General features: G+C 42.3%; 1 protein-coding gene across 2 annotated transcripts in view; it reads left to right on the top strand.

Annotated features, from left to right (window-relative positions):
- The window catches only part of pcdh10a (protocadherin 10a), a 63,701-nt gene that overhangs the window by 17,909 nt on the left and 22,161 nt on the right, over positions 1-23,631 (top strand). For both annotated transcript variants that reach the window (XR_013576174.1, XM_078538614.1), the window contains one exon: positions 8,841-9,140. Coding sequence is in view for 1 of the 2 variants with exons in the window: in XM_078538614.1 (XP_078394740.1) it covers positions 8,841-9,140 (300 nt within the window). In the remaining variant the exon portion in view is untranslated. The remainder of the gene's footprint in view (positions 1-8,840; positions 9,141-23,631) is intronic.

Raw genomic sequence — 23,631 nt, 5'->3', positions numbered from 1 at the left:
CCCTTTAAATTGGTATTCTTGTGAAGTGTCTTGATGAGGCAAGACGAAAAGCTACAAATGTCTCTTTTTTCAGCAATACTCAAGTTCTGTACTACCAAATGACTAGATGGTGTTAGTTCCTTTAGGAATTACAGTGCTATGTATTATTTCCAAAGGGTGTTGCAGACATCAAGTAGCAGTTAATGCTGTGGCCATCAAACAGTGAATGCACTGAAAGCTCAATGTAAGAATTCCTCTTCAAATCTTTTAAGGATTTCACTGCCTAGTATGTGTGGGCTTAATGTTCAAGAATCTGGAACACTTAAAGCAAAATGAAATCAAATGTCAATACATACCTTGCCAATCATATTTAAACAACAAAATTACCATCCTATAACTGAAAAGGTTACATCCTAGCATTGCTGTTTCATGAAAAGTAAGGTCAGATTTGTTTTACCCATTTGTATTCAATTGCATTTTTATGGTGGGTTTATGTAATTTCTGCAATGATGTAACAAATGGTAAAAGCTGTTAATTTTGAATCACAATATTTTTGAATTTAGGCAGCTGTAACTTGAGAGCAAGTTCCGCTTACTAGGAAGGCTACTGTATGCACAGATTTCCTCCTTTTTCACTTCAGCTGCATTAAATTAAATAAAGGAAGAAGCTTGGTTAAGAACTTCCAATATAAAGTATTTGAAAGAGATGGTGAAGATTCAGTTAAATCTATAACATGTCAATGATATCATATTATGCCTAAGCATAGTTTCTTTTCTAATTTAAATTTCTATGTTCACGTTTATATTGGAAATCACCTATGTAAACTTTTTATGATGTATTACAAAGTATTAGAGAACATTTAAAACACAGAAACAGGCTGTTCACCCCAACAGAACCTTGATCCTTCCACCAATGGGACAGTTTATCCCTAGCTACTCTGCCCAGGCCCCTCATGATCTCAAATCTCTCTATCAAATCTCCTCTCAACCTTCTCTTCTCCAAGGAGAACAGTCCCAACTTCTCCAATCTTTCTATGTAACTGAAGTTCCTCATTCCTGAAACCGTTCTCATGAATCTTTTCTGCTCTTTCTCTGATGCCTTCACATCCTTCCTAAAGTGTGGTGCCCAGAACTGGATGCAATACTCCAGTTAAGGCTGAACCAGTATTTTATACAGGCTTAACGTAACTTCCTTGCTTTTGCACTGTATGCCACTATTGGATAAAGCATAGGATGCCATATACTTAATTAATTGCTCTCTCAACCTGTTCCACTACCTTTAATGATTTACGCACAAATATACCCAGGTCCCTTTTGCTCTTGCATCTGCTTTGTACTCTTTATATTGTCTCTCTCAATTCTTCCTACAAAAATGAATCACTTCACACTTGTCTGCATTAAATTTCATCTGTCACCTGTCCACCCATTTCACCAACCTGTCTATGTACTTTTGAAGTTCTACACTATTCTCCCCATGGTTCACAATACCTTCAAGTTTTGCATCGTCTGCAAATTTTGAAATTGTGCCCTGTACACCAAGGTCTAGGTCATTAGTATATATCAGGAAGAACAGGAGTCCTAACACTGATCCCAGGGGAACTTTGGTATAAATCTTCCCCTGGTCCAAAAACAACCGTTTACCACTACTCTCTGTTTCCTGTCACTCAGCCAATTTTGTACTTATGTTGCTACTGTCCCTTTTCATCCATGAGGGAGATTTAGCAGGTGCACAGGGGCGGGGATGGATATACCTGTTACATTGGGGGGAAGGGGGCTGATATATCATGTACACAGGGGAAGGGGCCGTGATGTACCAGATACGCTGAGGAATGGGGGTTAATATACCAGGTAGAACAGTGTGCTATGCCAGGTACACCAGGGGTAGGGTGAGTTACCAGGTAACCGGAGGAGGGGAACGGTGGGGGGAGGAGGGGAGGTGTACCTGGGGGGATGGGGAAGATATATCAGGTAGACCAGGAAAGAGGATGATATAACAGGTACACTTCGTGTAGGGGTGATATACCAGGTACACCAGGGTAGGGGATAATATAACAGGTACACTGGGGGGAGGATGGAGATATACCAGATGCACCAAAGGAGGGGGGATGATATACCAGGTACACCAAGGAACGGGGGTGATATACCAGGTAAAGCTAATGTCCCCTTAAATGTACCAAACTATTTATCTGAACCACTCCTTGTGGTCGTGAATTTCATGAGTTTCACATTTTAACCACCCTCTGAGTGAAGAAGTTTCTCCTGAATTCCTTATTGGATTTACTTGTGACTATCTTACATTTTTGGCCCCTGCTTCTGGTCTCACCCGCAAGTGTAAACATCCTCTCTATGTCTACACAATCAATCTTAAACATCTGTATCAGGTCACTCCTCAGTCTTATCTTTTCTAGAGAAAAGATCGCCAGCCTGTTCAACCATCCCTGATAGGTATAATCTCTCGATTTTGGAATTGTTCTTGTTGTTACATCTCTTGCCCTGTAAAGGCACTGCAACACAGTGGGATGGTGTGATTGAAGACTGATTAGTTTTCACAGTCGATTTTCATTAATAATATGTAAAATATATAGGAATGTGTAATAAGAAGGACTGAATATATAACTTGAAAATGGGAACTAAATGATATCCTGTAAGTCTTGGATCAATTATTACCCAACTTCGAATCTTGCTCCATCTGAGAAATTACTCTTGATCTTGGTTTTCTGTGCACAAGATGATGGGAGGTTAACTGGTATTTTCATTCTAAAGTACCTAAGTAGGTTAAATGTTTTTCATGTATAGTACCTAAAGTGTATGGTGAGTGTTGAGTGAAATAATGTTCGTACAAAATACCATATAGACACAAGGCAACCAAAGAAGGAAGTAACTGTAGGAGCACATGTCTGAGGATTAAGGAAAAAGGTAATTGTAGGTGTGCATATGCTTATGTAAAGAACTTGACATGTGATCTTGATGGCCTGACATTAAAGCATTCCACTTATTTATTTTTCAAATGCTTTCTTTTCTTCTGCTGAAATCTTTTGTGGAAGACTTTTCTTTGGAATTTGGGAAAAGGACATTCCAGTGAAAAGGATGAAAGCTGTAATCTCCCCTAGACCATGTCCACTAGCTACCAATTATTTAAATGTAGATGGTTTGTTTGCAAACTAATCACCACTCGTCTTTTTTATTCTTCGCACAGTCTCCAGCAAAAACATTTAACCTAGTCTTCATTAGAAATGCTTTCAGTAATATTCAACAAGATCAATTATGTTCTTGTCTGTGCTGACTTGTGGATAGGCGCTCTAAAAATACTCTTTGTCCATCTAATGTTAGAAGACCATTTTTACTGCACTTCTTTTTCATTGAAATGGTGCACTTGTGTGAAAGAGAATTCATTTATTTTAAACCAAGGACTTCTGTGTAAAGAAAATAGCAGTTATGAAATTAAGGATTTGTTAAGTAAAAATCAAATGCTCCACTATGACTGAGAGGGAGCTGTTATCAGAGGGTGAATCACAGCTGGTTGTTATTGCATATCTCCTGGTGACTGGGCCAAGCATGTACTGGGGGAATTTTATGTTCCCTTATGCCTGAGACAGTATGCACTGCCCAAATTAACCCAGTAAGAAGGGTAACATACACATTTAAAGCAAATAAGGAAAAATAAGCATGTCCAATACAAGAGGGGTAAGTATGTATCTTTTCAAAGTACCCACAAATTTACTCCTCCCTTCACAGCAAGCTGTTCCATGTATCTCACGAGTGTTTAGCAGAAGTCCATCCCAACAAATGAGGGTAATCATGTTCTTCCTTTTTGTCAAGTCTAAGCCTGTTAAACTAATAAAGTTTGCTATTACTTTTAAAGCTTACTGTGCTGTGTTCTATTTTCTAAAGAAAATAGATGGAGACAAATTTGAAGAAAATTGATATCCACAGTGGAGGTCAGAGTGTTTTGCCACTGGCACACATCACTGAAATGAAACAGAGCAGATTAACCTTTGAGTACTGACTGTCTTTTGAAACTTGCACATTTATTAACTGCTAAAACTGATCTTTCTATAGGAGCAATTCTTTTTCACATTCCAATTTGTGGCTCTTTTGATAGTTCACTGTGTAAAGCAACATATGATACGGCATTCACTCACAGGTCCAGATTGTCCCAGGTTTAATGCATTGCTCTGTCGCTTTGATTGGTGTCACCCATGATATGAGTTGGGATATTACAAATTACATCGTTGGCTAGGGTTGTACAAGTTGATGGCTACATACAGACATCCAATATGTTACTAAGCCATACACAGGTTTAATACCTGAACATCAGACCTCATTGCATAATACACCAATCAGAACATAACTCATACAGCAGAATCCATTTCATAGCAATGGGTTAGCTGATCTGAGCTGGAGTGGTTGTGAAGATGCGACAATTGGTGTCAGTGCTCCTGGACTAGGAAGAGGTGAAAAATTAGCCAAGGGGCTGAATTTTTAGCTTGGCCGACCCGATCCAGTGTGAAATTGCGTGAGGTGACATCGGGCGAGCATCCTGTTGCCATCCTGCACTAGCATAATATTTCGATCGGTGGGCGCGCACAAAAGTCAGAAGTGCGCCCGCCAACAATTAAGAAGGCAATTAGGCCTATTAATGGCGCAATTATCTGCAATTTTTTGTTGCCCATCCAACCTTACAGTTGGCTTACGGGCGAATTGGCCAGGCGGTCTTAACATTTTTCATCAAACCTCATTCACGGGCGGGATGGGGTTTCTGTGATTAAATAAAATATAAATAAATTTCTGTGGACAGCATTTTCAGTAGCTAAATTTTCAGGTGATTTATTATGATGCATGGGCACTTTCTTTCAACTTCTGAAACCTTTATTTTTGATTTTTCAGGTCTTCAGCTCCCTGAGGCAACTCTTTGCCTTCAGGGAGCTTTCTGTTAGTGAAGTGCCAGAGCTTAACCCAGATTAACCTTGGGCGTCCTCCAATGTCTAATGGGAGTTATCACCAAAGTTTGTTCTCTCTCCATCGCTGGCCCCTTCCTGCATTGACGTCAGCGACCGCCCTCCTCCCACCCCCCACTCCAGCAGCGCTGAGCTCTCAGCGCACGCTTCATGCTGGCTGGCCGTTAATTGGCCAGCCAGCGTGAAATCGCGGTCGAGGGCCGATTGCGGTCGGCAGTCTGTTCCCCGGCCTATCCCGGACCTGCTGATCACACCAGCCTGCCGACCTAAGAATTCTGGCCATGGTTTTCATTTCTGATCAATATCCAGTGACCCCTGCTGGGACATGCACATATGTGAACATTGGATGAGGACAGGACTGATGCCTCAGAGTTGAATAGAATGCAATATTCATTTTTCATAGAGAATGAGCACTTGTGTGAGGGAAAGGAGGGCTGCTGGAACCTATTGAACCACACTTCATCATGAGTAACCATCTCGGGAAAGGAGAGGAGGAATTGGCATAGGGGAATGTTCAGTTGGGCTAGTTGCTAGAGAATTGCCAGTACCTGGGAGATAATATCCCAAGAAGAATTACCATTCTCATGCACGATGGAGAAACAATGGAGAGGGAACAAACTTTGGTGATAACTCCCATTAGACATTGGAGAATGCCCAAGGTTAATTTGGGTTAAGCTCTGGCACTTCACTCAAGTGGTTGTTCTTCAGTTATGAACCTAGACATTGTTGGTAGTCTATTTGACTATGAAGTTAAGCTCAATCCTGACTTCACCAATGTCATCATACACACACACATTTTCCAGGAGGGATCATTGAATAGTAAACAAAAGTGGAAACTCTAGCTGATTTTCCTGCTTTGTGGAGAATGGGTGTAGAGGTCATCTGTAATACTGCTATATTGGCTCAGGTGAACTAATTTAGCATTTGAAGCGGTAATATTTCAGTTTCTATGCCACAGCTCCTTGTTGTTTTTCTCAACTGAGTCACTATAGAGCTTAGAAACTATAACTCATTTTGATATTTACCTTTTCTTCTTCACACCTCTGTGAAACAGCAAGAGATGTTTACCTGGATTTAAGGTCCTATTTACATTTAAGTTGTTTAAGACTGTCAAAATTTGACCTGAAGCCACACTGTTGTTGAGTATTGTGGCACTTCAATCTTAAAATGAAAATTGCCTAAATTTTCACAATAATCTGATGAGTTTTGACTTCATGGACTGGATATTAGTGGTTTACACTGTGCAGTAAGTGAGATTTGATCTTACCAGTATTGATCGAAAGAGCGCTTTGGCATAATTTTTGTTCAATAAAAATGTGCATTGCTGTTCAATTGGAGAAAAAAATATGCAAACTGTTAAAGATTTCAGGAAGAAAGCTCATTGTTTTTGAAAAGTGCAGAGCTGTCATTGCATGCTTCTTCAAAACCGTGCCACAGATTTCTTCTGCATCCCTTGATTTTCTTGGATTCGACAACCTAAATTACGACATGATCTTCATGTCTGCTATAACCTTGTTGCTCACATAAATAAAGTTTTCTGAATGGTTTCTAATAGAAGTTTCAGGTTACTGGGGAAATAACATAGGGGAGGATCTTCCCCTCGTCGGGCGGGCGCGGTGGGTGGGCCCAGGAATGGCTGCAAAACCGACCACTACCCAAGATTGGGCCCCGACTGCGATTTCATGCTGGCTAGCCAATTAACGGGCAGCTAGAGTGAATCGTGTGCTGAAACACTCAGTGCTGCCAAGGTTGGGGGTGGGTGGGGGAGGGGGAGTGGTGTGGGGAGGAGGGCAAGCACCGAAGTGTGCGCATGCGCAGGGGAGCATGCAGTGAAAGCTCCCTGAAGGCATAGAGCTGCCTCTGGGAGCTGAAGAATTTTAACATTCAAAGGAAAGATTTCAAAAATAAGGAAAACATCTCCCCTCATGTGACTCTGTCGCATGAGCAGGGACATGTTATAAATGAGTCCTAAAAACCTTTTTTGGTTTCTTATTTACTGTCCGAAACCTCGTCCCGCCCGTGGATGAGGTTTCGTTAAAAATGTAAAGGCTGCTTGGCCTTTTCGCCCGCCCGCCAGCCGAACAGTCGGACGGGCAGCGAAAGTTTCAATTTAATTAATTGAGTAAGGGCCTTAATAGGCCTCTTAATTGTCAGCGGGCATGCTGCCACCTCTTGCATGTGCCCGCCAACCGAAATATTGCGCGAGTGTGTGATGACGTTGGGACGCTCGCTTAATGTCATCGCGCGCTATTTCAGACTCATGCATATTGGGAGCGCACCCACACACTGAGGTGAATATTCAGCCCCATGAAACCAATGTTAATTGTTGTAAAAACCCACCTGGCTCACTAATGCCCTTTCGGGAAGGAAAGCTGCCATGCTTACCTGGTCTGGCCTACATGTGACTGCAGTCCCACAGCAATGCGGTTGGCTCTTAACGGCCCTCTGAAATGGCTGAGTAAGCTACCCAGTTCAAGGACAATTAGGGATGGGCAACCAGTGCTGGCCTTGGCAGTGACGGCTACATCCCATGAAAGACTTTTAAAAATCCACATATGTTGAACTTCGGGAGAAAATGGCAACTTAATCACAGATTCATTTAGTGTTGGTGCCTGTACATTGTGAGGAGCTAACATGGCAATCGAGACAACATTATAAGTTGTGAGGCCACATGGGTGAAATTCAACCTCGGCTTTGGCACAAAGCTAGCAATAGGGGATTGGCTGCCCACAACATACCGAAATAGAAACGGAATTTGGGGGCACTGTATAATGGGCAGCCAGTCCACGACTTCTGTTTTGGCACCCAGGAAAAGTGAAGTTTCAGCCCCCACAAGCTCACAACATGCTTGAGAAATGGTCAAGCTCCTGTACTCATTTCCACGGTGAGAGAGGGCACAAGGATGTAGAGATGCAACTTGCTTAATAATAACAATATCATATTGGTACTCTTTTGAAAAAGGAGTTTAGCTACATTGTTGAGGTAGAATAGAAGTAGTGCACTCAATGTTTAAAGTGAAAATATTCCTACAACTGACAATAATCACCCGGTAAACATTAAATCATTTACAAATTTCAAAAAAATAAATTCTAACTCTGTATAACACACAAGCATAATGCAGTAAGCCACTGTCTAAAGTGACTTTGGAAGCTGTAGCACACCAGTCCTTGTGGCTTCTCTTGTAACAGATAAGCTAACGAAGCATTTTCACTGGTGCATGACATCAGTTCATTAGTGCCTTATATATCTTAAAGCTATATTAACATGGAGTCCTTATCTGTAATTAGAACTGTACCACTGTCTGTGTATTACAAGTGGTGCCTGCAGTATCAACAATCATAGTCACTCTGGACATAACTGTAAATCAGTTTTTATGCATAAGTGAGAAGCAGAGTGAGAGCCTTCTTCCAACAGCATCACAATTGAGCAGGACACAAACATGACCTTTCTACTTGTCTGCATCATCAAGCAGGGTAGACATACCCTTTAAAAAGTGCATGTTTAAATTTACAATAGGAAAATCTATAAGTGCTGTTAACCAGAGGAAAGGCTCATTTGAATTTTAAAATGTCCTTGGCCCTGCAGTTCTGAGTGTAGTGCTGTATCTGGACGATCTTTGTTCATCATACCATGGGGTGAGACCTGAAGGGAAAATCACTTTGTGGGCCCTTACTGTTTGGTGTTTATCTATGTACAGAACAGAATTAAAGATAAATTGTGTAAATTTGTACCGGATGAGTGTGCTGAGTCAGAGCAAATATATTGGAGGCTCTAGTGGCAGGCATCCTAAGACCTGTCAGAACCTTCTCAACTAATATAGAAATGGTATCCTGCACCCCTCAGAAGAAGGTTAACATTCCTAATATCATAATTGAATGCTGTTTATTTTGGTTTATTTTTGTAGGTGCTGACCTCTTTTCCAATTGCACAGAAGAGTGTAAAGCACTGGGACACTCGGATCGTTGTTGGATGCCCACCTTTGTACCCACAGATGGCCGCCAAGGTCCTGATTACCGCAGCAATCTGCATGTCCCCGGCATGGACTCTGTGCCTGACACCGAGGTCTATGAAGCTCCAGAGCAGACTGGGGAGAAATCCTTCTCTACATTTGGAAAAGAAAAATCACATCCATCTAATTTGGAAAAGAAAGAATATGATGCACTTCTGCCCAACACACGTGCGCCTTACAAGCCGCCATATTTAAGTGAGTATTTATCAACTCAAAAATTTGTTGATTATAAATTTTCCTTGTGCTCTAGATGAAAAATAATTTCCTGCAGGGAAATTGAAGTGATCTTTAATAATATTATCTATCAAAATATATTGAGTAGTCTGGCTATGCTAACACTGTAAGTTTAAACAAAAAGTAAGTTAACATTGTTAATGAAGTGTCGTACAAGGTTGATTATCAGGTTGAACCAGGTATTTGAATCCGCCTCGGTTTCTGCAGTTGATCTGATGCCAAATTTGATAAGTGTGTTGAAAATGAGAATAGAAGTGTCCACACTGGAGCATACTCAGGAAATGCAAAGGGTCATTGGGCACTTTTCAAACCAGATTTGATGTAGCATTGGAACTGTACTGTATGGGCTGGATTTTACCTCCCCCCAGCAGGCGTGTTTTTGGCAGGCGCAGGTATCTAAAATAGGGCTGGCGAAAATCCCACCACCTGCCCACCCATCCCCATAATATGGGGTTGGGGGTGGGGGTGGGGGCAGCGGGTGGGTGTTGAAATCGGCAGCCTGTCCGCCATACTGAAATAAATAATCATGGGTCAACTGAGCTTGTTAACAAGCCAATAGACCCCGATAATATGTTGCCCATGCCATAACATGGTTGGTGTGGGCAGTCGGGTGGGAGTAGGTGGGCTGTTATTTCACAAAAAAACTTCTTAAAAGGGCAGGGAGGAGGGAGGGGTACTCTTTCCGGGGGTGCCCTTTGTGAATCGGGGCAACCCCTTAAGATAGTGCCCTCCTTTTCTTCCTAACTGCTTGCTCTATAAAACACACCACTCCCCAACCCCCCACAAGACCCTGGATTTGCTCTGGAATCCAAGAGCCTTTTCCTTAGGCTTGCTGGCAGTCCCAGCAGCACCCATTAATGTGCTCTTGGCACTGCTGGGTCTGCTGGTACTGCCGGCCAATCCAATTGACCAGCAGGTCCCGAGGGCAGGACTTCCTCCCCAGTGAGGGGTGGAAATCCAACTGGCTGCCTATTTAGCCTGCCTGCAGCGCGTTATGGCTGCAGGGTGGGCTGGCATCCTGTTAGTCGGCTCCACGCCAACTTTGCTTCTGGTGGGGTGGGGTGTGTGTGCGCGTGTGTTTGGGGCTGTCCGCACCTCTGTAATATGCTGCCCTATGTGTTGTCAAATCTGAGCGAAGTGAGACTGCCTCCTCATGGAGTGCTGTGCCTCAGGGTTAGATCAAACCATTGCTCTGGAGTTGTACTGCAGCTATAGTGGTTTTCTTCATAATTTATTTTTGTTTATGCAGTCAGGAAGAAATTAATACAAGTGCACAAAACATTTTCTCAGCTGTTGTAAGAATGAGAAATTCCACTTTTAACTCAAGATGGGCAAGTCAATAATTTTTATCATGAATTTTACAAGCATTAATTGTGATTGACCATTCCATGAATAAGTTGCTTGTTACAGGTGTCCTACAGTTTCACTTAGAATTTGCTCCACTTTGGTGAAAACTGGAAGCAATGTTTTACGACCAGTGCTGCACCATTTTGAAATCAGGCTCAAGCAGTGTATACTTAAACAACCTGCTGATTGGTGAGAAAATGCTAGTGAAATTGTTAAAGATTATAATGAGCTGAAGGACCCCTTGGCTGTTTGTTGACATTACAAAATGAAATTTGGACTCTCTCCGTTTCAAAGGCAGTATGTGGCTGAACTGTATGAGCAAGTTATGTCCCAGATTCAGTGCCTGGTCTGATCAGAAGCAGATAGAGCAGATCTCAGTTGAGCAGCCAGTGAGGTCCAACATTTGTCTTAACAGCTCTAAGAGAAATAAATCAGGATTTCCATTCTGATTCACTTTCCAGCAATTCCTGACAGAGTGCAGAGCTGTTTAGGGTTGCTGCATTTCATGGTCTAATACCCAGATGATATTGCCGATTAGGATAGAAATAATGACTACTTTGGCAAGGTATCACAGGGTGCTCACATCACATTGATGAACCATAGTTATCAAGGAATCAATGCCATCAGGAAAGAGAGAAATAATCTGAAATAAAAAGACAGAATTGAAAGACAGTTCAGTCAACTAGCAGGGAAACATTTTACCCTTAAAATGAAAGCTTAGAAAGTTCACTTTATAACGGTTGCAAATATATTATATTTGAGATGAAGCTGGAGTGGTGTGAAACTTCATCATGGAGGTAATCTGATGCTCAGGTCAGCTGTGGCTCAGTTGGTAATGCTCTCACCTATGGCTCAGAAGATTGTGGTTTAAAATCAGCTCCAAGGCTTGAGTGTAAAAGTCAAGGCTTGTACTCTGTTGGAGTACTACACTACCGAAGGTGTTGTCTTTCTGATGAGATGTTAAACTGAGGTGGTGGCTGTAAAGCTTCTCATTGATCTATTTTGAAGAAGTGTAAAGGAGTTATTCCTGGAGTCCTGGTCAATATTTAGCTCTCAATCATGGAAAGACATTATTTGGTCGTTATCATATTGCTGCTTGTGGGAGCTTGCTGTGTGCAAATTGGCTGCTATGTTTCCTACAATAAGACAGTGACGGCTCTTCAAAAGTACTTCATTGACTGTGAAGCACCTTGGTATGTTCTGTGGTTGTGAAAGGCTCTATACAAATGTCAGTCTTTTTTTTCATACCTATATTGATGCCAAGTTTGGCTTCAGTTATCTTGCATATTTCCTGTTGCAGTAGAGCCTTAGTCATAACTGTCTTTCAAGCATGCACATTATACTATGTAATCACACTTTAAAGAAAGCACTGAGATAGATTTTCATCTTCAGTGCTCCTGGTGCATAGTTTTGTGTCCCATGGGCACATATAATGAGGAATGAAGAAAAAAGTCAAATAAGAATTTATTCTACTGTCATTAGCATAGGTCGGAGTTGGGCAATTCTTTCATCAGGAAACATCACATGCAAAAAATGCATTGACGTGTTTTGATAAAGATTGCATTGTCATATCATATTATTTGGTCAGCAAACAAAACAGGTGTACCTTAGTTTTTCCAGTAATATAATTGCTTAGAGCCTATTTATATGCTTGCCATTTGCCATTTAAAGAACAACATATTTTCTCTTATATCTTTATAATTTGCATACAACTGTGCCATTTAAATGTTTGTGTGCAGTGTTTAACATGTTGAAGGGTGATGTGTGGTTGTATTTTTGAAAACCTGCATTTATTTTTTGGTTTCTACTGGTGCATCATATATGTTTGTACTCCCCTACGTATTCAGCTCTGTCTCTTACTAATGAGCCTTCAGTTCCATATTCCTGTTAGATCTGTGAGACCTCTAATTTTGCAAATGTTTTCTTCTGTGAAGTTAATTAATTTAAGTATTAAAATGAGTTTCTTTTGTTTTGGAGACTCTTGAAATTGTACATTTTGTAAAGCACTCACACAGTTTATATTTAACAAAATGATTTTAAATTAATTGCAGGTCCAACACGACTGTACCTCAGTCTTATTTCAATCACGTAGGTTTTTTTTATTATTAGGTGTTCCAGTTTGCTAGTCATTTCTTAAAACCATTTATCACCACCATGTCCATTCAATTGGCTTCAAAAATGCAGCTGTTTTTGTCTTGGGTTGTCCAAAAGCCTTTGGTGGGAGGTGGTGGTTTAGTGGTTTTATTGATAGACTAGTAATCCCAGGGTAATGCTCTGGGAGACCAGGGTTTGAATCTCACACAGGGCAGATGGTGGAATTTAAATTCCATAAAATATCTGGAATTGGAAGTCTGATCATAGCCATGTCGATTCTCATAAAAACCCACCTGGTTCACTTAAGCCCTTTAGGAGGGAAATCTGCTGTCCTTACCTGGTCTGGCCTACAATTGACTACAGACCCACAGGGATGTGGTTGACTTGTACATGTCTTCTGAAATGGCCCACTCAGTTGTGTCAAACTGTTAAAAACAAGTCAATGAAGAATGAAACTGGATAGACCACCTGGCATCGACCTAGGCACTGGAAATTACTGTCGACTCTGCAAAGTTCTCCTTACTAACATCAAGGGGCTAGTGCCAAAATGGAGAGAGCTGTCCCACAGACTAGTCAAGCAGTGACCTGACATGGTTATACTTACGGAATCATACCTTAAAATAATGTCCCAAATACCAATGTTACCAACCACCCTGTCCCAATGGCAGGCAGACCCAGCAGAGGTGGTGGTACAGTGGTATACAGTCAGGAGGGAGTTGCCCTGGGAGTCCTCAATGCATTAACTTCAGACCCCATGAAGTCTTATTGCATCAGGTCAAACATGGGCAAGGAAACCTCCTGCTGGTTACCATGTACTGCCTCCCCACCCCACTGCTCCGCTGATGAATCAGTGCTCCTCCAGATTGAACACCACATGGAGGAAGCACTGAGAATATACCCTGGGTGGGGGACTTCAATGTCCATCACCAAGAGTGGCTTGGTAGCACCACTACAGACTGAGCTGGCAAAGTCTTAAAGGACATAGCTGCTAGACTGGGTCTGTGGAAGGTGGTGAGTGAACCAACAAGAGGGAAAAACACACTTGACCTCATCCTCACCAACCTGCCTGTTGCAGATGCATCTATCCATGACAGTATTAGTAGGAATGACCACTGCATAGTCCTTGTGGAGACGCAGTCTGGTCTTCATATTGAGGATACCCTCCATTGTTTTGTGTTTCACTACCACCGTGCTAAATGGGATAGATTTCAAACAGATCTAGCAACTCAAGACTGGGCAACCATGAGGTACTGTGGGCCATCAGCAGCTGCAGAATTGTACTCAAGGACACTATGTAACCTCATTGCACAGCATATCCTCACTCTATCATTACCACCAAGCCAGAGGATCAGCCATGGTTCATTAAAGAGTGCAGGAAGGCATGCCAGGAGCAGCACCAGGCATACCTACAAATGAGGTGTCAGCCTGGTGAAGCTATAACACAGGACTACTTGTGTGCCAAACAGTATAAGCAGCAAGTGACAGACAGAGCTAAACGATTCTATAACCAATGGATTAAATCTAAGCTCTGCAGCCCTATCAAATCCAATTGTGAATGTGGGTGGACAATTAAACAGCTCACTGGAGCAGGAATCTCCACAAATATCCCTATCCTCAATGATGCAGGAGCCCAGCACATCAGTGCATTTGCAACAATCTTCTGCCAGGAGTGCCGAGTGGATGATCCAACTCTGCCTCTTCTGGAGGTCCCCAGCATCATAGATGCCAGTGTTCAGCTAATTAGATCCACTCCACGTGATAGCAAGAAACAGCTGAAGGCACTGGATACTACAAAGGTGATGGGCCCTGACAATATTCCAGCAATAGTACAGAAAACCTTTGTTCCAGAACTTGCCGAGCCCCTAGCCAAACTGCTCCAGTACAGCTACAACACTGGCATCCACCCGGCAATGTGGAAAATTGCCCAGGTATGTCCTGTACACAAAATGCAGGATAAATCCAACCCGGACAATTACCGCCCCATCAGTCTACTCTCCATCATCAGCAAAATGTTGGAAGGGGTCATCAACAGTGCTATCAAGCAGCACTTGCTTAGCAATAACCTGCTCACTGACGCTCAGTTTGGGTTCCCCCAGGTCCACTCAGCTCCCAACCTCATTACAGCCTTGGTTCAAACATGGACAGAAGAGCTGAACTCCAGAGGTGAGGTGAGAATGACTGGCCTTGACACCAAGGCAGCAGTTGACCGAGTGTGACATCAAGGAGCCCTAGCAAAACTGGAGTCAATGGGAATCAGGGGCAAACTCTCCACTGGTTAGAGTCATACCTAGCCGAAAGGAAGATGGTTGTGGTTTTTGGAGTTCAATCATCTCAGCTCCAGGACATCACTGCAGGAGTTCCTCAGGGTAGTGACCTAGGGCCAACCATCTTCAGCTGCTTCATCAATGACCTTCCTTCCATCATGAGGTCAGAAGTGGGGATGTTTGCTGATGATCGCACAATGTTCAACAGCATTCAGATACTGAAGCAATCCATGTCCAAATGTAGCAAGACCTGGACAATATCCAGGCTTGGGCTAACAAGTGGCAAGTAACATTCACACCACACAAGTGCCAGGCAATGATCGTCTCCAACAAGAGAGAATCTACTCATCGCCCCTTGACATTCAATGGCATTATCATCACTGAATCCCCCACTATCAACATCCTGGGGGTTACTACTGACCAGAAATTGAACTGGACTAGCCATATAAATATGGTGCTATAAGAGCAGGTCAGAGGCTAGGAATTCTGCGGTGAATAACTCACCTTCTGACTCCCCAAAGCCTGTCCACCATCTACCAGGCACAAGTCAGGAGTGTGATTGAATACTTTCCACTTGCCTGGATGAGTGCAGCTCCAACAACACTCAAGAAGCTTCATACCATCCAGGACAAAGCAGCCTGTTTGATTGGCGCCCCATCCACAAACATTCACTTCCTCCACCACCAATGCACAGTGGCAGCAGTGTGTACCATCTACAGGATGCACTCACTGCAGGAACTCACCAAAGTTCTTTAGACAACACCTTCCAAACCTAAGACCACTACCATCTCGAAAGACAAGGGCAGCAGACACATGGGAACACCACCACCCCTCCAAGCTATTCACCATCCTGACTTGGAAATATATCGCTGATCCTTCACTGTCGCTGGATCAAGATCCTGGAACTCCCTCTCTAACAGCATTGTGGGTGTACCTACACCACAGGCACTGCAGCGGTTGAAGAAGGCAGCTCACCACCACCTTCTCAAGGGCAATTAGGAATGGGCAATAAATGCTGGCCTAGCCAGCACCATGCACATACCATGAATGAATAAGAAAAAACATAATCCAGCACACCAAAAATGTTAGTTTGGCTGTTGTATAGGGGAGAACAATTTTTTAATTGTGGACCAAAAATAGGAAGTAATAAAAATACAAAAAACTTTGCACAAACTTATATTTATATAGCACCTTTATGTAGTAAATCATTCCAAGGTGCTTCATGGATCATTATGAAATAAAATATGACACGAAACTACATAAAGAGACATTGACCAAAAGTTTAGTCAAAAAGGTAATTTTAAGGTGTGTCTTAAATGAGGAAATCAAGGTAGAGAGATGCAGGGAGGGAATCTCAGCGCTCATAGTCTAGGCAACTGAAGGCAAGGCCACTTATGGTGCAGCAATTAAGATGAGGGATGCTCAAGAAGTCTGAGTTAAAGGAATGTAGCTATCTTAGAGGGTTTGCGGGCCAGAGAAGATTACAGAAATAGGAAGGGTTAGGGGCATGAAAGGGTTTTGAAAACAAGAATGAGGATTTTAAAATCATGCCACTGCTTTACTGGGATCCAATGTAAGTCTGAGAGGACAGGATTGATAGGTGAATGGTACTTGGTACAAGTTAGTACATGGGCAGCATTGTTCAAATTGAATCTTCCTGGTATATTGAACAGAGCCAGTTTCATTCAAATCGCTTACTGTGATTGTGTGTGCATTAGTTGAAATTAGTATATATTTGAGAGATGATTGCACAGTGCCGTGGAAATTGGTCTTTGATTTCCGGTATCTGGGTTGAAATCCAGATTAGAATGATGCGATAAAAGTTCTCCTGCATTTGCTGCCTCTTAAAAGTTTCTATGTCATTTGGGTATCAGCACAAAACAGCCGCTAACTTGGCACTAATTTGGCAGGCACTTTCAGAGAAGCCACCTTTAAGGTGCTTGTTGTGGGAAAGTAAAAAAAGATATAACCCTGGATATTCTTCTGAGCTTGAGGTTGGAGCCGAGATGCACCATTGAGGCAGAGTAGAGGCTGCTTTATACTCCTTCCAGTTGTCCTCTCCCTAGCCTAGAAGTGCTTGATGTTGAAACTGGGGAACTGAAATGGAAAGTGTTCTCTTTCCCAGCACTAGTAATTTTCACTTCGATAAGCACAAAGTTCAGATAAAACTGGAAGTGTGTTTGCACTTGTGAGTATACTATACAAATATGAAAGAACGGAGATTAGAATGAAGATATGTAGTATAATAATGAGGTGGAGATGTAGATATTATCAATACCTGAAGGCACATGGAAAAATGGAAATTTATAATATATACAGAATAAACATGGAGGTTGATGATTGGTGATATGCACATGTGGGGGAATGGAGATTGTAGCATTGCATTGTTAAGTTCACCTATGAAGGAGTAGCAACTGACTTATTTGGTGACTATTGAAGTAGGCATGCAAACTTCCTCACTGGTCATAAAGGATACTTGTGCATGAGTCCCCCAGGATCTTATTCTAATCCTTATTTTGATCAATTATCTGGGAAATGACATCAAGCATGCCAGGCTTTTTGCTGATGACACCGCCCTTCACAGAGTCATTAATTTGCCGTCAGTAAACAAGAGGGGATTGAACAATTGTAGGCAGATATTGGGGGAAAAAAGAAGTGGCTGACAAATGGTGTGTTATCTTCAGTGAGGAGAAGACTAAATCAATGGCTCTGTTAAGAATTATGTCTTCTGTAAAGTACCAAGTGTTCTTCGATTACAGCCATCTAGCTCTGCAATGTGAGTAATTAAGTCTGATTTATAATGGGGAAGATGAAGATGTAAAACTGATTGCAGAATAAGAATTTTCAAGCAAATAGGATATAAGTTACAGCAAGTTACACCTGTGTTGTACAGGTGTAGAACCAGTGTTTGAATAGTCAAATTGCTATACTGAGGTAGTGATAGAGTATTATAGCCTTGTCAGTATCAAAATAAAATATGTTCTTTGTTTTTGGACTTAAACCACTCTGAAGCCATTAAATCCAGTGGATTGGAAGACTCCTACATTTAAAAATTATGGAATATGTAGCTAGGCTGTCAATCACATGTTCATGACTATAAAAGTTACTTGTGCTTAAGCCTGAGACACATATTTATGTCAGGAACACAGCAGCTCCATCTCAGCATTCATTAACAATCCAAAACAATCTTCACTCATTGTTTTAAACAATGTTTTATGTATTATTTCTTCTACCTATAGAAACTGGACCAGTGCTTTTGTCTGAAACTGAACTTTGTATGGAACAAAAAATCTAAACACAAAGTTAACCATTACCTGCTAGATCAAGGTAGCTGAAATGGAAATGAGGTTACAAGAAAGCTTAGGGCTTCCCATTTGATTCCCTATCATAAATTCTCCAGGTTCTTTGTGCTCTCACGAACAATGAGGCTCAATTGTACAAGACAGCTGCCCGGGTGCACTAAGGATGCCTATATTGTTGTTTAAGCAAACATACAAGCAAAATTGGAATAATTCCTTAATGATGAGAGACTAGGGGCTGTGGAGGAACAAAGGGATGTAGGTTACCAAATGTACATGTTGCTAAAAGCTAGCATTCAGGTGTAAAAATTAATCAAAAGAGCTAAGAAAGGTTGGCTTTTGTCTCCAGAAGTTAGAATACACAATTGAAGGAAGCAGTGTTTCATTTGTACAGAGCTTTGGTCAACTCCCACCTAGAGCACTGCATTCAGTTTTGGCAACTGAACCCCATGAAGACTGTACTGATGTTGGAAAGGATACAGTACAAATTGATCAGAATTACACCAAGAAGATGGCGGCATAGTGGTAATGTCACTGGACATGAGTTGGTACATGTCCATAATTTTTAAAAAAACTTTAATTAAATTTTTAAAAACCTACATGAAACCTCATCCCACCCATGAAGGAGATTTCATGCTTTTTCTAATTCCCGCTAGGACTCCTGGCCTGCCCACCAACCTTAATGTTGGACGGGCAGGTCCATTAATTAATGACTCTGTCAATGGCCTCAATTAGCTATTGACATGTCGGCGGGCATACAGCTGATTTTGCTGCGCCCCCACCTACCTGAAAATTTAAATGGGGCGCGGTGAGGTCGGGAGTTCTGCCCAGCGTCACCGCGCGTCATTTTACGTGTCGGCGAACGGGGGGCGGGGCACGCTCGCCGACGGGAAAATCTTGGCCTAAGTTTACTTACAATATACTCAGCAGCAACTACATGTGTGCTTTCAACTCTAACTCTATCTCTACACTGACTGCTGAGGTATCACACGCTACTCTCCTATTGGTTACTACAGGATCATGTGATCTTGCCTAACAAGTATTATTCTTAAAGGTATATTACACACTAAATAAAACCGTAATAACTAAAATCCTCTCCCTTTAACTCGGCTATACATATTATATTTACAAGTACATCATTTTCAAGACAACATAATATTTACACTGGGTAAGGAATTTACAAGTTCAGATTTTCAGGTGGTTTCCTGGTACGTGTGGAACGTCGCAACTTCACAACTTCAGATTCTTCATCAGGAACCTCCTTTTCCAGAGTTGCCTGAACATCAGATACTTTGGTGGGCACTTGCAGTCCTGTATCCTTAGCTCTTACAGGGACATCAGGCATTTCAGTTCTGGGTTGAGTATTCTCAACAGGAAACGCAAACTCATTCATGATCACTGGTGGAACCAAATCTTAGTGATTTGTCCCTCTCTTCCTTAAATGGTCCACATGTTTACAGATGATCCGGCCTTCCACCTACACATGGTAAGATAGAGGTCCAGCCACCAAACTTATTTCACCCGGTAACCCATTTGGTCCTTCCCTGAAGTTTTTCACGTATTCCGGCTCTCCACTGTTAAATTTCTCTACGCGACTATGCCAGTTGTATCGGGTTTCCTGGCTTCCCTGACTCCTGTCCACATTCCCCTCTAAATCCAGCATTATTTAGCTCAATCTCATCCTGATAAGGCGTTTCAACAATAAATCCACAGGTGTGATACCTGTTGTTGTATGAAGGGTAGTCCTGTAACTCCAAATAGTTTTCTCATGCCCGCCTTGAACATTTGAACCACCCTTTCAACCAGTCCATTTAAGGAAGGGTGGTACGGTGCAGTTTTCACATGAGTGATACCGTTGAGGCTAATAAACTGTTGAAACTCAGCACTTGTAAATGCCGTGCTGTTATCAGAAATTACTACTTTTGGTAGTCCGTGAATGGCAAAACTCTGATGTAGTTTCTTAATTGTAGTGGCCGATGTTGGTGACTTCACCTCATATACATCCAACCATTTTGAATGGGTGTCACAATGAGCAGAAACGTTGTTTCCAGGAAAGGTCCAATGTAGTCAATGTGTAACCACACCCAGGGTCTACCTGGCCACTCCCATGGGTGTAATGGAGCTGTCACTGGCAACTTTTTCAGTTCCTGACATTGCCCACAGTGCTTTACTAAACTCTCTATTTCACCATCCATCCCAGGCCACCATCGATAGCTGCATGCTTTGGTCTTCATTTGGGAAATTTCTGGATGGGCACTGTGTAGTTCAATTAAAAGTGGCTCCCTTCCCCTTGGAGGGACTGTTACTTGTGCTCCCCACTATAAGATGCCATCCTGGCTGGTTATTTCGTGTCTTCTGTCGAAGTACGGTTTCATTTAGTCAGATACAGGCTCCTGTGACCAACCATGTTGCACTTCTTCTCGTACTTGAGATAGGACTGGGTCCCGACTTGTCCAATCTCTGATCTTTTGAGCACATACTGGTGAGGAATCTAAGAAAATTAACAGTAAAACAAGTTCCTGTGGAACTGGGACGTGCTCATCATTTTCTTGTAAAGGCAAACAACTAAGGGCATTGGCATTTGCGATTTGATTGCCAGACCTATGGGCAGGATTTTCCCCCCGTCGGGGGCGAAGTTGAAGGGTGGGCGCACACAGGCTCTCTCTCTCCTGATCGGCGCCCCCGATTGGGGGGCACGGTGCCATTTTATGTGGGCGGGCCTTCATTGGCCCACCCAACATGATGTCTGCACAGAAGAAGCGCTGTGCGGTCCCTGTGCGGGCGGTGGGGGGAGGTGGTGAATCCCAAAATCGAGAGTGCACTCTTTCGCGCATGCGCATGAAAGAGCGCACTCATCTCCCTGAGGCTAAGTGCTGCCTCAGGGAGATCGGCTCTAAATGTAAAAAAGCTAAAAATAGAATGATAAAATTTCCCTAACATGTCCCCTCATATGACACTGTCACATAAGTTGGGACATGTCCATAGTTTTTACAAAAACTTTATTAAAAATTTTTAAAACCCTACATGAAACCTCATCTTGCCCGTGGATGAGGATTCATGCTTTTTCTAATTTCCGCCGGGGCTCCTGGCCTGCCCGCCAACCTTAAGGTTGGACAGGCAGGTCCTTTAATTACTTAATTGACTCTGTCAATGGCCTCAATTGGCCATTGACAGGTCGGCAGGCACACAGCTGATTTTGCTATGCCCCTGCCTTCCCGAAAATTTAAATGGGGCACGCTGACGCCGGGAATTCCGCCCGGCGTCACCGTGCGTTATTTTACACGTCGGCAAGCGGGGGCGGGGCCCGTTCACCGATGGTAAAATCCTGTCCTATTACGAAAGTGCATCCGTATGTTGCGAGAATTAAATCCCTATTAGTATTTCTGTATCTTCTTTCTATGTACCTCCTTCTTTCTGGCACAGACTTTAATCTCAGCCTTCTTTTTGGCTTCACTGTTGGCTAGACTTCTCTCAGATGCAAGCTCAACTTGTCTGAGTTCAGTGGCTGAGTCTCCCAAAATTTCATTATCTGTCTGTTTCTTGGGAAATTCTGCGACTTTTGCTTCCAAAGCCTCTTTGGCTTCATTTAGCTGATTCTTCAGCTCTTCTGCCTCTTTTTAGTATTTGTTTGCTGTCTCCTGAAAAATTGAGCATTGCTGTGTCTTCTCTGCCAAAGCATTCTTCAGTATATTCAGAGAGGTGACAAATTCTTTCTGTTTCTCTTCATACTTTTCCAGATGTACAAACTTTGACCTGAGGGAATCTTGTAGTGTGTGAAGGTCTTTCAACAGGTTTTCTTTTTCCCTTCGAAGGTTGCTCACCTCGTCTCGAACTCTGTCATCAAGCAGGGTCTCTTCGAGTTCCTTCTGCTGTTCTTCCAGGTTTTGGCTCAGGACTGCTTGCATTTCTTCAGGTTACTGAGTCCTTACACACTCCTTTTTCAAAACACAAATGCTTCTAGCTTCCTTTTGGAAATCTCAGTGGTCAATCAAGGTTGATTTCCCTTAGCCAATTTTTCCCTAGAAGGCTTGGTCCTCTGTCTCTCAATACTAACACTGGTAGTTCTGCCGATGAGCTTCCATAATGGACAGTTACTCTGCTTATGCCTTTTGCTTGAATGTTTTCACTGTGTATGTTTTTAGCTTGGCGGCTGTTTCTTCTAAACTTAGCTGATGTTCACCATTATTCAAATAGCTGAAGGTATGTTCCCTAATTACTGTAGTGAAAGCTCCCATGTTGACTTCCATTCTAACAGGTTTGCCATTTACTTTCACTGTAGCAAATATTGGTTCTGTCTTTCCAACTTTCAGGTTAAACAACAAGTAAATGTCTGAATTTGTTGCTTCAGGCTCTTCTACATTGTAGATTTCATTGGGCTTCTTCTTTTGTTTACAAACCTGCTTGAAACTTTCCTTGCATTGCCTCATTATATGTCCATTTCTGTGACAATAGTAGCATTCGATTGTTTTAAACTGCCATTCATTAAAAGGCTGATTGTTTAAGTTATTTTTCTTTATTCTTTGGCTAGCGGGGACTGTTTCCTGCTTCTCAGCAGAGTCCCGCTTTTTCGCGCCTCTTTCGGTTGAGGTTTCCCGCCCGGTGTGGAGGAAGGTGCCATTTTGTGCACCCTGTATTGCTTTTGAATCTCTTATTGCACTTTCCATGGCCAGCGCTATCTCTAGTTCCTCCTTGAAATCCAGATTCACTTAAGACAATAATCTTTTCTGAACAGAGTCCTCTTTCACACCACACACTAAACAATCTCTGAGCATGCCATTCAGAGCCATACCAAACTCACAATGTTCCATTAGCTGCTTTAGATTTGCCACACAGCACGCAATTGTCTCACCCAGGGCTCTGTTTCACAAATTAAACCTGAACCTCTTCATCATGACTGAGGGCTTGGGTTGAAAGTGACCCTTCACAAGATCCACCAATTCATTGACATTCTTTGAATCTGGGGCACTGGGTTCCATCAAACTTTGAATCAGACTGTAGGCTTTGTTCCCTTCTGCTGTAATCTTGTTCGCTTGAAAAATGAACGTGAGGTGTTCTAGGTATTGAGATCAATCTTCTGGTTCAAAAGGATCAATTCTCCCAAATTGTGGCAGTTTGAGAGAGGATAACTTCTTCAATTCCAACAGAGCTTGTTCCTTACAATCACTGGGCGAGGTACAGTGCTGATTTCTTTCTAACATGATTTCTTTGGTTAAATCCTGTTTTATCCTCTTTGCCAGTTTGTTGTAGGGTGGTCGAGTTGCACTACTAGTGATAGAGTTGATCTGCAGACACTTCTTGGGTGGAAAAATTATGCTTATTTACAATATACTCAGCAGCAACTACACGTGTGCTTTCAACTCCAACTCTATCTCTACAGTGACTGAAGAGGTAGCCTGAGCTACTCTCCTATTGGTTACTACAGATCATGTGATCTTGCTGAACAAGTAT

Source organism: Cetorhinus maximus, chromosome 1, assembly GCF_964194155.1.
Source record: "Cetorhinus maximus chromosome 1, sCetMax3.hap1.1, whole genome shotgun sequence".
NCBI lineage: Eukaryota > Metazoa > Chordata > Chondrichthyes > Lamniformes > Cetorhinidae > Cetorhinus > Cetorhinus maximus.
This window is presented reverse-complemented; position numbering and strand designations above follow the sequence as displayed.